This window comes from Aptenodytes patagonicus, chromosome 7, assembly GCF_965638725.1.
Source record: "Aptenodytes patagonicus chromosome 7, bAptPat1.pri.cur, whole genome shotgun sequence".
NCBI classification, from domain to species: domain Eukaryota; kingdom Metazoa; phylum Chordata; class Aves; order Sphenisciformes; family Spheniscidae; genus Aptenodytes; species Aptenodytes patagonicus.
Window position 1 is genome coordinate 57,378,655 of NC_134955.1, and position 14,467 is coordinate 57,393,121.

Below are 14,467 nucleotides of genomic sequence, written 5' to 3' on the forward strand. Positions count from 1 at the left end.
GTAGAACTTCAAGCTGAAGTTAATTTTGAACTTCATTTACATTGAAAAGTAGTACTTTCGACTTAAGTAGAAACTTCTACTTGTAGTATAGAATGTTGTTAAGACCAGGTATTAAAGACTTTAAAATCAGAAGTGCACTGAATACTTTAGAAATCACTTTTCTTTGGAGAAGTGCTTCATAGTTTAAAACAGATGGATGCAAAGTTTTAAGCACCTACGAGAAGTTCTTCATCTTAAGGTATCTTCAGCTTTGTTTTACCTGAAATAATTTTAATGTAACTAAAATGGCTTTATTCTTGGTGCAGTAACACTAGGTATTTCATCATCTTGTAGGTGAAGTGATATCAGTTTATGACGATTAAAAGTCTCATCTGGTGAACGGGGCTTGTTGCCTAGCAGACCAGCTGCCGATAGGCACTTTATGTTCTCATCAAACTGACTGACTGATACCTAATCTAAGACTGGAAAGGCAAACTGACTTCTCTACTATCTGTATGTCCTTGCTGTGTATAGGACAATGTAAAACTCTCTAGTTCAGTGCTGAACAGTATCTTAGATGTTCTTGACCTAGAAGAACTGTGATGACAAATTATTGCAGAAGTAATAGCAAAGAAATTTGGCATAATTTCAAAACTTATACAAATTTATACACTTGCTCAGTAGCTTGCTAGATTGTCAGAACTTCCTGTTTTCTGTAATTAGATATCTAGACTTTTCATAAATACAGAAAAATCTCCTACTTTTTCTGTAATTCAGTAATAATTTTGAGAATATTTAGGTTAAAACTAGGTTATGTTTTCATGACTTGCTCTGACGTAGTAAAATTTTGTATTCTGGACCTAGAAGTGGTGCTTGTCCCCAAATGATTTTTATTTACATTGACAGTTGACATAGTTTTTACGTGTGTGCTGGTTCTGTATTGATCTTAATGTGTATTTCACCCTCTTGGAAAAGGAGCCATAAGATAGATTTGCATCTATTCGCATCTGAAAGCGTTTCTTTTAGTGTCTGTGAAGGGTGTTAGTATGTATTGTTTAGAGATTCTTGGTACTGGGAAGACTACTATTCTTATTACTAGTAAATTTGATGAAAACGGGTTACAGAATTAATTCTGCAGAAGAAAAAAGAGTTTTCTAATGTCTTATCTATTTTTTTTTTAAGATTGATATATTGTTTGCAAGGTTAGCACTGCAAACTATTCCTGAGGACTTAGACCTACGAGACGATAGCCTACTTAAAAATTTAGACATTAGATGCATACGAAGTCTTAATGGTATGTATGTACAGTTTTGCGTATAAACTTCTTGTCTAATCTGTTAATAAGTATCCTAGATTGTTTGATACAGTAGTTTAGTTGTGGACTTGACTGAAAATATAGCAACTCTATAGCTGGAAATGAAGTCATAGCCAGTTTTATATATCTTTTTGGCGTGAAGGGTTGTTTCTTGTTGGCCAGATTTTTATAAAATTTATAAAATTTTTATAAAAATTATAAATTTTTTTCTTTCATTTGGGTGCTGTCTAGAAATTAATGGGACTTGCAAGACTTCTGTGTGGAGCACTATCTATTTATGGAAATAAAGATGGGTGCATTTTTTTTAATTCGTATGTGTTTTAATATGCATAAATTGCTTCAGTGACAAATTGGGGATATCAAAATACTGTCAGTTTGAGGTCAGGTCTTTAGTAGTTTACCAGCTTGTGTAACCTTTAATTTCCTATAATACTGCAGCTTAAAAAATTGTTATTTATGTATGGGGTGGTAGGGGCTTCAGCCTGTATGCAGCTTCGCAGGGAAGAGGAGTGTGTGAGATATCACTGACTTCTGCTATGAGCTGAAAACTTGATAATTTGGGATTACCACAGCAGCTTGCACTGTTTTGTGAAATTCACATTTGTGCAGTCTCTGAAATTCATACTTGCCTCTTACTTGCTTTGAAAGGAACTCCTAGTCTTAGATAATACTGTTTTCTTGCAACTGTTTAATAACAATGAACAACTATTTATTCTTGATTAAAAAAAAAAAATCAAGCAGTTAATATTGTCATCTGTAATATTATTCTTAAGCCTGAAAATATCCCATCAAAGTAATGATACAACTTGTATGTTTAAAAACTATTCTTTTTAGCCTGTTCTCACAAACTCAAACAAAGCTTTGACCTATGACTTCCAGGTTTTCTGTAGGTCCATGAAGACTCATGCTTTTTTTAATTTGTCTGCACGTTCTGTGATACGCTGCATGTAATCTCATAACAGCAGAACTTAAAACTTGTATGTTTGTTAAACAGCTTGTGCAGTTCATTAATAACAGAAAATACGAAATGAGTTTCCAGCATGCTGATCTAAAAAGTTTGATAGCTTTGAAGGTGGGAGAGGGTAAGCAAGCAAAAAACTCTGGAGGCAGCAAGTGTAATGGATTCTTTCTTTTGGCAGGTTGCCGGGTAACCGATGAAATTCTGCATCTAGTACCAAACATTGACAACTTCAGGTTAACACTGAGAGCTATCAAACTGTGGGCAAAACGTAAGCAGTTCTATTCCAAAATTTGTGACGTTTTCATTAAGTTTTATGGTTACTGATAATTGTCTCCTTTTGTCTCTTTCCTTCTCAATCTACAGGCCACAACATCTATTCCAATATACTAGGTTTCCTTGGCGGTGTTTCCTGGGCTATGCTAGTAGCAAGAACTTGCCAGCTTTATCCAAATGCAATAGCATCAACTCTTGTACATAAATTTTTCTTGGTATTTTCTAAATGGTATGTTGTTTTTTTTTTAAATCTAGATTACACTAAAATAAAATTGTTTGTAGACACTAAATTTTAGTCCTGTTTTTATGGTATCATTTTCAGCTGTTACCAGATTAAGATGGTAGTTATAAGCATTGTTCTTGCTGCCAGAAAGTTGTTAGCTTGAGTTTTTCAATAAGTCACCCAACATGTCTTGTTCTTAAAGTATCCAAAACAGTTTTTAATTAAAATTTTCTTAAGTATTTATTGTAACTCAACATTACTCTTCAGATAAAATACTTACATTGTGCAAAATAAGAGCAGACACCCCAAAATTTAAAGACTTTTAACATTCAACTAATGGGAAAAGGAGTTTTGTCAGTATCTGGCTTAGGCATATAGCTTAAATGCAGTTTAGGAGAACCAGTGGCAAAAGTGTGGGTTTTAATCTTGTCAGTGTGGAGAGGTAGGTGTTTTGGAATTACATATGGTTTCATACTCCTGAGCCAGTTACCTCAGAAAGATGGTTTGAATAACTCTGGGAACAATGGGAACGTTCCAGGTAAATTTAGAATGAATGGGACAAAAGTGTACTTTGCAGATTACAAATGAATGCTGTTTTTCTTGAAAGAGCATGTCTGGATACCTATATTCTTCATGAGACGTTGACAGATTTTAAGAATCATTGTACCAAGTTGTTGCTTTACTTCAAGTATAGTGTCTTTCCTTCTTAACGTGAAGATAATTTCCACAGTTTCACTGTCTTGAATCCATAGGCTTTATAGCCTCTTTGAGGTACCTAGTGTTTAGTAATATCTTGCCACACTAAGCTAATAGAAGAAAATAGGTTGCAAGCTCTGTTTAATGTGTTCCTTATACTGCTGTCCATTTTATATGTGCATAGCATAGGAGCGTTAATGTACAAATACCAAGAGATTAACTGACTTCTACTCTTTATAGGAAGATAACTTTACTCATGGGAGTAGAGACGACTTGAAGAACAGAAGTGTTACTTTTCTTTCTTTTTTGGTGTTTCAGCATGGTTTCTTTCTGACTTGATTGTTTGGTTTTTTTAATACATGCTTTGTAATACTATAATGCTGTAATCATGCTGGCTGTTTCTTCTGTAGTCTGTCTGTGAAACAGCTAGCTTGAAGATGGACCCAACGTCAATCTTCATAGAGAAATTCCTCTTTGATAGGTATATTTCAAGAAGAATTTAGAGGAGTTTACTTCAGTTACCTAAGCCAGTGGTTATAAAGCTCCAAGACTACAGAAAATTCATTGTTCTGATGCTCTGGAGAAGCTAATTACAACTGTGTTGTAGTTCAGCAATACAGCTTATTTAAACAACCCCAGTTAGACCAGCTTAGTCTTGAGGAAATGATGCTTTACCTTGAAAGCAGAGTTAAGAAGGATCGCATTCAAAAGTATTGTTTGTTGAACATACATGGTTGTATCCAATAGTCTTATTCAGTGCTACAATCTTTTTGAACAGGGAATGGCCAAATCCAGTGCTATTGAAACAGCCAGAAGAATGCAATCTTAATTTGCCTGTATGGGACCCAAGGGTTAGTGTATTATTTTTTCCCCTATAAGTCACACTGTACAATAAATTCAGTTGCTTAAAGAATCCTAGGTGAACTTCATTTTGGGTTTATTAAACTTAATATTTTGGTATTATGTCTTTGTTATAAGTAACCTCTAGTTCTCCTGAGTGTGGAACAAAGTTAGCTTAATTTTCTAAACCGATCGCTTGAAGCACACTTGCTGAACGGTGTACTCTTTACTCCCAACTTTTGCAATAAGTGATCTTAATAAATACTCAGCATAATTAGATATACGCCTTAAAGCAATGCATTTTTGAAAAACTGCTTATATTAAAATGGTTTGCTTCTGACTTAAAACCTGTTACTTTTGCAAGTATATTGAATTCACTTCAATGCAACAGTCACAGCTGGATAGGTTCGTTTCCATATAGCTGTAGTAATGTGTCTTTTCATCTTGGACCAAAGAAGATCATAACTTGAAGTCTTTATATTGTTTTGTATGTTATTTATAATATTTGATCTCCATCTTTGTAGCACTTATATTAAGGACATTGGACATTAATATTCTTCAGGCAGTCAATAAAACAGCTTGTAGGAGATGCACTGCTCACGTTCTGAGGTTTCAGTAGGGCATAGTGTGAATGTGTTCAATGCTGTTTAGTCAATTTTGGAATAGTTGGTGTTCAACTAATCTTTTGGCGAATAGTGTGAGCACCAGAGTTTGAGTTGTATGCCCTTTTGTACTTCAAATCTGTTTTTCTGGTTGACAAAAGTCCACGTTTAAATAATGTGAGACAGTTGAAAAAGTGTTCTTGAGTCTTACTGTTATTCCTGGGATAGGGGGTTGAGGTTAGTGTGTGATGGGCACTGTCTGAGTTGTAGCTAAACAAAGTGGGGTAAGTGAATGACAGGATTTTATCTTTAATTTACCATCTACAAGATTGCTACCCTAATGCTATTTAAATGTATTTTGTGTGTGTATGTTTTGTCCCTTCTTTTTTGTTTCCCTGTGTGCCGTTTAATAAAAGATATGTTAACGCAAGTGATGCTTCTGTCAGGTTGCCTAGAGCCTCTCGTCTTAAGCTGGCTCTTTATTTTCAGTAGTGTTACAGAAATAAAGCATAAAATATTTTTCGCAAGGTCTGAAGACAGTCATTCTTCTGAAGGTGCTCATGTGGTGATAAGGTATCCTTGTTTTGATGTGATCACAAGCTAATTTCTATTAAAGAGAGAAATTGTTCTGTTCAGTTGGTATTTCTGGACTTAGAAATGCCTGCAACTTGATCTTGATGTGCTGACAGGTTACAGCCCTCCCACATCACTGTGGTTCAGAATGATGTCCTTTGTGAAAGCATTATCCTTGTTTTCTAAACTTTCGCTGAACTATTGGTAAACTTACTTGGTCTGCAAACTAAGGGCTCTTAGAACTTAAGACTCGGTTGTAGTAAAGGGAGAAATCCAAATTTGTTAACTCATGTGTATGCTTGAAGAAAACTGATTGGCTGTTGTTATATATAGGTAAACCCCAGTGATAGGTACCATCTTATGCCTATAATTACACCAGCATACCCACAGCAGAACTCTACCTACAATGTGTCCGTTTCCACACGGATGGTCATGGTTGAGGAATTTAAACAAGGTAAGTATTATCTTATGATCTCTATATAAATGTTTTCAAATGGATTTAAAATAGTTCCATTGTGGGTATGCTTTGTGAGGGGGGAGGTGGGAGGATGTTAAATAGTTTCTTGACATGATACTCTCTTCCAAGGGAGGTAGAACTTGGCCTGTTACACTTACATGGCTTAAAGTTCTGAATTCAGTAGAGACTTCTGCAGATCTGTCCTTTACTCTTAGAAAGGGAGGGTAATTAATTAGGATGCCTTGTGCTCTGAAAATGAGAATTAAGGGTACAATATCTTTTTGTTTTGTTTATTTTAGTGGCTTTAGATTTTGGCATGCCACATGGAAGATTAGTGTAGTAATCCCACTTGATGGCTGTTTCTAGGCCTAATACAAGACACTATACTTGCTCAGAGATAAGTGCCCTAGATTTATCCTAGTAATCTACTTGGATAATTATAGTAGATAAGAGAAGATATTATCAAACCAAGGAGTAGACTTGATGCAGAGAGCAACTACCAGTAGCTCTCGGGCAGAGCAGTAGTTTATTGTCTCACTGTTTCTTTGCCTTGTTGTACAATGTCTTGCACAAGAGATGATTCAAGTACTGTAAGGAAGAAGATCTCTATCTTCTTTGGACTGAGTAGTTACTGTGGCATACACAAAAGATTAAATTGAGCTGTGTTACACTGCAAAGCAGAAATATGTGAAATCATCAGACTGAACAATTAGCATTTCTAAACGTATTTTATTGAGGTTCTTTTTAATAATATGATTTGTATAATGATAATGACCATGTAAGGTATGACTGGAATATAAAGCTTGTTGATAAATTCCTTTGAATTTGAAGGGGGGAAATAATTCGTAGTAAACTTTGCTAAATTAATAAGCTGTTTTTACTCGGGGTACTAAACTGTATTTTAAAAAAAAAAGTTTAAATGTTTTTTTATAATTTAGGTCTTGCTATCACAGATGAAATTTTGCTGAGTAAGGCAGAGTGGTCCAAACTTTTTGAAGCTCCAAACTTCTTTCAAAAGTACAAGTATGTATTTTATGGCATGGCAGAATATTTTAAGTTTTATCAGTTAAAATATCTAATGATGCTCTGTAGCACGGGATCTTAAATATACATACATTAGATTTCCAAAAAGTGTTTTGTTAAGATTTTTCTATACAGAGGGGGAGTGAATGCACTACTGTCCTTTCTCTTAGAAAATGAGTAATTTCCTCAGATACTTTTTTTTTTGTCTTTAGCATGTATTTCAGAAACCTGTTAGTCTCTGACCAGATGTTTACAATGTCACCAGTTAACTATACAATTGGTATGCTACCAATAAAATTGAAGACATATCAGCTGGTTTGACTAACAGAAATGTTCTTTAGTGGTGTCAGTAAGCATTCTAAAAATGGGTCTTGCCTCCCAGGAAACAAGATATTAAAAGAACTAATTCTGAAGGTCAATATTTAAGACGAATACGTACTTGAAACTGTGTGTTTTCTTCTGTCAATACAGTCAACAGTTCACTTTGATAATAAAAGATATTTTTGCAATTGTGTTGACTAACTGCCAGATGTACTAGTTATTACTAGATTTTTTTCATTAAAGCTTAAGGCTTTTGGCTCTTTATTAATACTCTTTCACACCTAGCTTCTCTAATTTTGTGATGTCTCTAAGGGAAATACTGAAGTTCACACTTCACATTTTTAGAGTTTCTAGTAATATGCTTGTGGGGCAGAAGCTTGTTAAATGTATGTGGACTTGCTGAAAGTTGTATTTTTATAATAAATATGGATTATTAAAATATGGACTACATCTTCTTTGCCCTCAGTTGAAATTGGAGACCCATTTTTCTTGAATCAAGATCAAGTATATTTTACACTTGTTTCTGTGTTGGGTGGTTGGCTGGTTATGTACTAATCTAAACAAGATTGAAATATACAGTTCCCCCATTAAAAGAGACTGATGACCTTCATAATGTGTCTGTGTTTTGTTTCTATACCTCTTGCATGATAAAAGCTTTAAAACATTTGGATGGCTTTTATGTTGTACCTTGGAGATTAAGTTTGAAAACACTTAAAAGAGCACTGTAAAGTTATATTATTTTTTGAAGTTAAAAATGGGCTGCAGACAAATCAGTTTCTGCTCAAGAGGTTGCTAATAAGTTCCTTAGTACATTTTCTTTGTTTCTTTCAAAACTAGGAAAAAATAGGAAACATTAAATGTCATTTGAAATAATCTCCATTTTAATATAGTTTTTTTGTGTACCAGCTTTAGCCATTTTACAGTTTTAGCAATAAAAGCTTCTCTTGCCAACATTAAATATCCAGGTTTTGTGTGTTTAGCACAAAATGTCTTTGTGCAATTTTTTTCTTTAACTGTGTGGAATGGTATTATGGAGCCTGCTTTAATTTAAATTACCCAAGGTTTTCTCTGTTTTACCTTAGTAAGTAAATTAAAAGGTTTGGTTAGTAACCTTTATGAAATAAAATCATTATATGCAGTCATCAGTATGCAATAAATGTGGCTCTTGGTTAAGTCTCCATCTGAAAGCTAGATGTTTTGGATTTTTTTTCCCCGCTCTTCACACTCTCTTCCTGTTTAAATTGTAGATGCCTTGATTTGTTCCTGCTGAAATTCAGAGCAGTGCGTTGTGCTCTGCCAGATAAGAGAAGATCCGATCCTTGCTCTGAGACATACTTTTAAAAACATTTCCTTAGTAAAGCTATGCTTTCAGAGAAGAAATCTTTACCACTCTCAATGGCAATTAGTTGCTAAACATCTATGTTGATCGTAAACACTTTTAACTTGTTAGCCATGCTTAAAGTAAACAACCTTCAATGATGTGTGACTAAGGAAATCTGGAGGCTACTGCATACCTGCATGGCAGGAGCAGATTAGAAATTAGGAAAATTTTCTTATTTTTAAAATATCAGCAATTACTTGGAGTTAAGGAGTTACAACATGTGTTACCTGCCTTTCACGTAGGTTTAAATTTTTCAGATGTGGGGGAAACAACAACAAAGAACATATACTTGCTGGGTATGGTGTTTTACAGGGAAATGACAAGCATAATTTCAAATGGATATAACATGAGTATGAAGTATTACATGAGAATGAAATTATTAGAGCTTAAAACCAAGAGGGAAGTATGGTCATGAGAGAAATAACACTCATTTAATGAGCTCTAGCATATTGTTCTCTGTTATAAAGACAGATATCCTGCTAAATAAGTAGAATATAAACATTGCCTTTTAAGAAGGTACTTTGAACGCTTGCCTTGATAGGACTTTATCTAAAACACTGCATAATTGTTGTGGTTCAACCCTGAAACCAGGACAATATTTTAAAGTGTAAATCCTGGACAGCTTAATAAAGAAAATTGAAATGAACATGTGCAGGTGTTCTCAGTTTTTTCAGAAAGTAGTATGACTCTTAAAAATACTTTGGTTTTTGTAGATACAGGTGTTAATGGTGTAAGACAATTCCATAATATCTACGTTAGGTTATTTGTATGAAAACATAATGCTAATAGGGAGATAGTGGGAGAGAAACAGCGCCGGTTTCTAAAAAACAAAAACAAAAAAACCCCAAAAAAGACCAAACTTCAAAATAATGCATCTAAAAATCACCATTGAGAGGTAGAAGCTTAACTTCAGAATTTCTTTTTCTTTAACATGAAGTAATGGATATTTCTGAATTAGACGTATTCTTTGTGATAAAATTACGAATGAAGAACTGTTAACAAATCTTGTCTTTGCAAAATTTATCAGTGAGACCTTGGACTCTCAAACTAAGTATGTCTTTATTTTTAACAGCTTGTGCTGTTTAAGTTTTACTGAAAATGGTAATAGCAGATTTCCAGTGATTAATTCCCTCTCAGCTCTGTTTAATAGTTGGGGGTTGTGGGGGGAGAAATTGCATCTTTTCTTTCTTTTTCAGCTAGCAGTACCTGAGCGAAAATAGTTAATCACTATATTTATTTTCATAAATAAGGCTTAGGTTTTTTTCCTAGGTGCTCATCAGCTAGTTGAGGCTTTTAGACATAGCCAAATTCAAATTTTTTTTTTTTAAATTGTTCTTCAGAAGTTTGTTTCAAAGAGCTGCTTTTAATAAGTAACTGGAAAATTAGTTTCTTCAAATACTTGCAGATTTGAGACTTGTCTCTTTCAGTTCATACATGGTTAAAAACAACAAAAAGCTTAAGTTGTCTTTACTACTAAATGAGACATTCTGCAAGTGTGTGTGGTATGTATGATGTAGGAATCTTGTGGATGATAGTTGCATATTTAGTGCTCCTTAGAAGAAATTGATATTAGAAATTAGTAACTTCTCATACAGAATTTGAGTAAAGGACCCTTATTCTCTGTGGCTTTTTTTTTTTAAAGGCATATAAATAATTGAGTCATGGTATCCTACAAGTAACTAAAATGAATATTTCAATAAGGTAACAGGAAAAACTCCTTAACATTTTTGTATGAAGCAGTTAATACTGCCAAAACGCAAAAAATAAGTAGATAAAATGCCTTATTCAGAAGTGGGAAGAAGTTTCTCCAAATCTTTCTTTTCCAGTCCTCTTATTTCATTGACATTCTCTGACTGAATTCAAAGGACTGTAGCATTTAACAAGTTTTTTTTCTCATGCCACCTAAAGAGAAGTACAGAAACATGTAGTTACTGATTTGGTCTGTTGATTTTGATTTACTGTTAAGATTTCAAGGCCTATAGCATCAGAGGACTCTTCTTGCACCATATTTTTTCACCATCATTGACCTTGTGTTCCTTTATGAGGTATATGTACCTAGGGTCTAATCCCTCATGTTACTACTGTTCTTTAAATCCTGCTCTGAAGATACCTAAATATACCATATCAGTATAGAGTAAATGCCAAGTTGGATGACTAAGGATGTTAAAATAGACTTCCTAGCTAAACCTGACTGTAGACATGTAAAGTTCTCCCACCTCCCTCATTATGAACTCAAGTTAAAAGTAATCATCTCCCATTCCACTGTCCTTGGGCTTCTTTGTTTAAAATACCATTCTTGCTTTGTATACTGTTTCTTTGAAATTTACTTACAGTGGGTATACACTGATTATCCTGGAATATAATTGAGAGCTTAAGAATTATCATCAGAGGAAACATTCCTTGTGAAGTTTCAGATAAGTGTCTTCAGACAATTCTAAAATGCAGATATAAAATTTTTAAATTACATTTGATAGTGTTATTTTTGACTTTGAACGAATGCGTATGTGCTAACCACTCTTCTAACTGTTCAGAAATAATGTTGCGACTAAGACAACTGACGTATAGATGGTTGTGAACAATTGTTTTTACTTGCAAGGAATCTCTAGTAGTCAGTTGAATCCCTGATCTCATTAGGTATGGAAAGATCTGTACTGTTTTTCAACTAGTTCTATGTTCCTAGCCTTTTATTACAGTTACTGGTATTAAAGTGTAATTGCAAATGTTCCTAAAATCTGAAATGTTTTGAGAAGTCCATTAGTCACACGCTTGGGGGACATAGCCCCTTTGTCTACTTAACAATGCTTAATTTTATTATAGGGTATATACTTAATCTGTCGTTTGCAATGTAGAACTTACTGCAAAGTTTTAATATTAAGGTTTGAATGTCTAGTTTTAGAAGTATAAATAGAATAGCATATTGTCTTTATCTCCAAAGGCATTATATTGTACTTCTAGCAAGCGCACCGACAGAAAAACAGCGACTAGAATGGTGAGTATAATGCTTGCTATTTAAAAGAAAAACAAAAAACACCAAACAAAAACCTGTCAGCCTTGGACGCAAGGGAATATCTAGTGTATCTAGTATCTTTTTAATGAAACAAAGTGGAGCTTCAGTGTTTCAAAATTAAATGGATGAAGATGGTACACTTCTGAAAACCAGTAAAAATCAAGAACCAGGGAGTGAAGGCTGTTGCTTGAATTTTGCTTCTTTACAGCACTCAGGTTCACTTTACAAATCTTGTTTTCTTAAACCTTATGCACTTTTTTGAAAACATACCTCCTCACACTGCTTATTAATCTCTTGAAATACTGTTTCTCAAAACAAAAATGCTTCTTTCCCTTGTTTCTGCTCTCTCTTATTAGAGAAGTGTTAAGTTTGTCAGGTATTGGGAATTTCTTCAACTTTAAAATTCATCATCTGAAGCCAAAATAATATTGGAGAAATATGTAGGAGTTTCTTGCTGACTGCCTTTTACTTGATGTGTAATGTCTTGCTATTTAATCCATTTGTAAAATCAGGCCATAATGAGAGCTTCAGGGCATTCTTAAGCTTCCCTTGCATTAGTTCTTGTAACGCATTCGCTTGGTTTATTCTGAATTAATCTTTCATGTATAGTGCACTAGTTTGTTTGTAGTCTCAAATATTAGTATAAGGAGAATGTTGAGGATTTTATCCTGATATATGATGTTAGATACTTCTATTATTTCATATTAATGAGAACTTGCTAATAAATGACATTTATGCAGGGTGGGCTTGGTGGAATCAAAAATCCGTATTCTAGTTGGAAACCTGGAGAAGAATGAATTCATTACACTGGCTCATGTGAATCCGCAGTCATTCCCAGCACCCAAGGAGAATCCTGACAAGTAAGCAAAACTGTTTTTTCATGTAATGGTGAGGAACTAACTTAGCTAAAATACCAATTCATTAATAAATAAAGTAGCATTTTTATAGAATCTTAAATGGATTAATTTTTAATGACAGCATCTAAAGGCAAACAGTTTTAAGCTCTTCTCAAGTACTATTTGTAAAATTAGATATTCTTTATTCTGTATAAGCACATCTTTAAGCAAGAAAATAACTTTAAGGAAAGAATATATTTTTGCTCATAACTGTATTAATTGCATAATTTCTTGCCAATAATCCATGTTAGCTACTGCTACTTAGCTGCTGTTGCTTGAGCATCTAGCATCAGTTGGTAAGACAGTTTTAATTATGAGGCAGCGCTGAGAATCGCGTAGAACATCAGGCACGGTAGAACTGAAATCTTGAGTAACTAAGTACACTTGATGTTATTAAATTTAGCAGTTGAGATACATATCACTTCGAGTTGGTAATGGCTGATGTTAGAATTCCTCAGGATGTGGAAACAGTGGAGAGAATATCAAGCACTTCAAATTGTTTAGGATTATATGTTTTTCAATTCCTTCCCCCCTCTGCCATCCCCTCCTCCCCCACTCAAAACAATGGTCGCAGGTGTGTGGGCTAAAACCTCTTTTTAAGACTTTATTTCTAGATAGTGGTGTAACTAACTTGTAAGGAATCATATTTTTGTGTGGTGTGAGAATGGGGAAAAAATTTTTGTCTTCACTGGGAATATGTGGAAAGCCTTGTTTACCTTCCACACAGCCTTTTCCAGACATCAACTGCTTCAAGTGACAGTATGGTGCTACCTTTTTTTTAAGTTATATACATAAATTACGTGCATGTTCCAAGTGAAATTGGACAGAAGCAGGCACTACCTCTTCAGCACCATTTTAGTGGGTAAATACAGCTACAACTGCCTGCATGATCACAGGCTCCAATTAGCTGTTATTTCAGAGGACTTGATGCGGGCAACACTTTTAGGTAAGGTCATTTTCCCAATGTAAACAACGTATGTTCTTTTGCCTGCCTGCCCTAAATTTGTTCCTTGACTGATTGGAGAACAGTGTTCTTCTGAAATAGTCTTACAGGGAAAAGACATTTGAATTAAAACATTAAATGTCTTGAGCTGCTATAGAAGTGTTACATTCTGTAATAGAGTGTAATAGTTCATCTTCCATGTATATTATGGGAAGGTGAGCTGTCAAAGGGAGGCTCTCCTTACCTGAAAACTGCACTTTGTGGTCAGTTACAGCTAAGAAATTTCAGAGTTGAAGACGAGTTTAGGTGGCAAAATGGAAGTTGTTTAGTCAGGGTATAGATTCTAATGACTTTCAGGGTCAGGTGCTGAAAATGTATCATCTCCTTTCAAATCTGTTTCCTTTACAGTTGCGATGGCTAGTTGTAACTCCTAAAAATGAATCTATACAGAAGCACAGCTGAATGAAGTAATCTACTGATGATCTTAGCTCATTAAGTTGGCTGGAGATAGATGTGTCAGTGTTTCATGAAGGTTTTTGTATTGCGAATGAAAAGGGAATGTCATTAAGTCAGCTTTGCTTTTTGCCTTTCTATGGCTAGCTCCCCATTGCTAGTGGAGCTAAAATGTACAACTGTTGTCTATTGCAGCAGATAACTTATTAGATTATTCAGTTCTTCTGTCAGTACTATATGACTGTTTTATATAAAATTTTCCAGGGAAGAATACCGTACAATGTGGGTGATTGGGTTGGTGTTTAAGAAAACCGAAAATTCTGAAAATTTAAGTGTTGATCTTACCTACGACATTCAGTCTTTTACAGACACAGGTGAGTTTTGCTCTGTAGATGTTCTGGTATTAATAAACTTGTTGAAGTTATTGTCTTTGTTCATAATGTAGTCTGTTTCAGTAGTAGGATCATATCTAGACATAGGGTAGAAGGATTCAGCTAAGGAGTTAGGGTGTTATTTAATGAAAT

The 14,467-nt window shown here is 34.4% G+C and overlaps 1 protein-coding gene across 4 annotated transcripts in view; it reads left to right on the plus strand.

Moving 5' to 3' along the window:
- The window catches only part of PAPOLA (poly(A) polymerase alpha), a 48,069-nt gene that overhangs the window by 19,581 nt on the left and 14,021 nt on the right, over positions 1–14,467 (plus strand). For 3 of the 4 annotated variants that reach the window (XM_076345408.1, XM_076345406.1, XM_076345404.1), the window contains exons 7-15: positions 1,162–1,273; positions 2,434–2,523; positions 2,619–2,757; positions 4,226–4,298; positions 5,796–5,916; positions 6,858–6,942; positions 11,580–11,633; positions 12,392–12,511; positions 14,208–14,317. In XM_076345408.1, the coding sequence (XP_076201523.1) occupies positions 1,162–1,273; positions 2,434–2,523; positions 2,619–2,757; positions 4,226–4,298; positions 5,796–5,916; positions 6,858–6,942; positions 11,580–11,633; positions 12,392–12,511; positions 14,208–14,317 (904 nt within the window). Of the gene's footprint in view, positions 1–1,161; positions 1,274–2,433; positions 2,524–2,618; positions 2,758–4,225; positions 4,299–5,795; positions 5,917–6,857; positions 6,943–7,729; positions 7,871–11,579; positions 11,634–12,391; positions 12,512–14,207; positions 14,318–14,467 lie in introns of those variants that run through there. The other variant, XM_076345407.1, reaches the window with a different exon arrangement.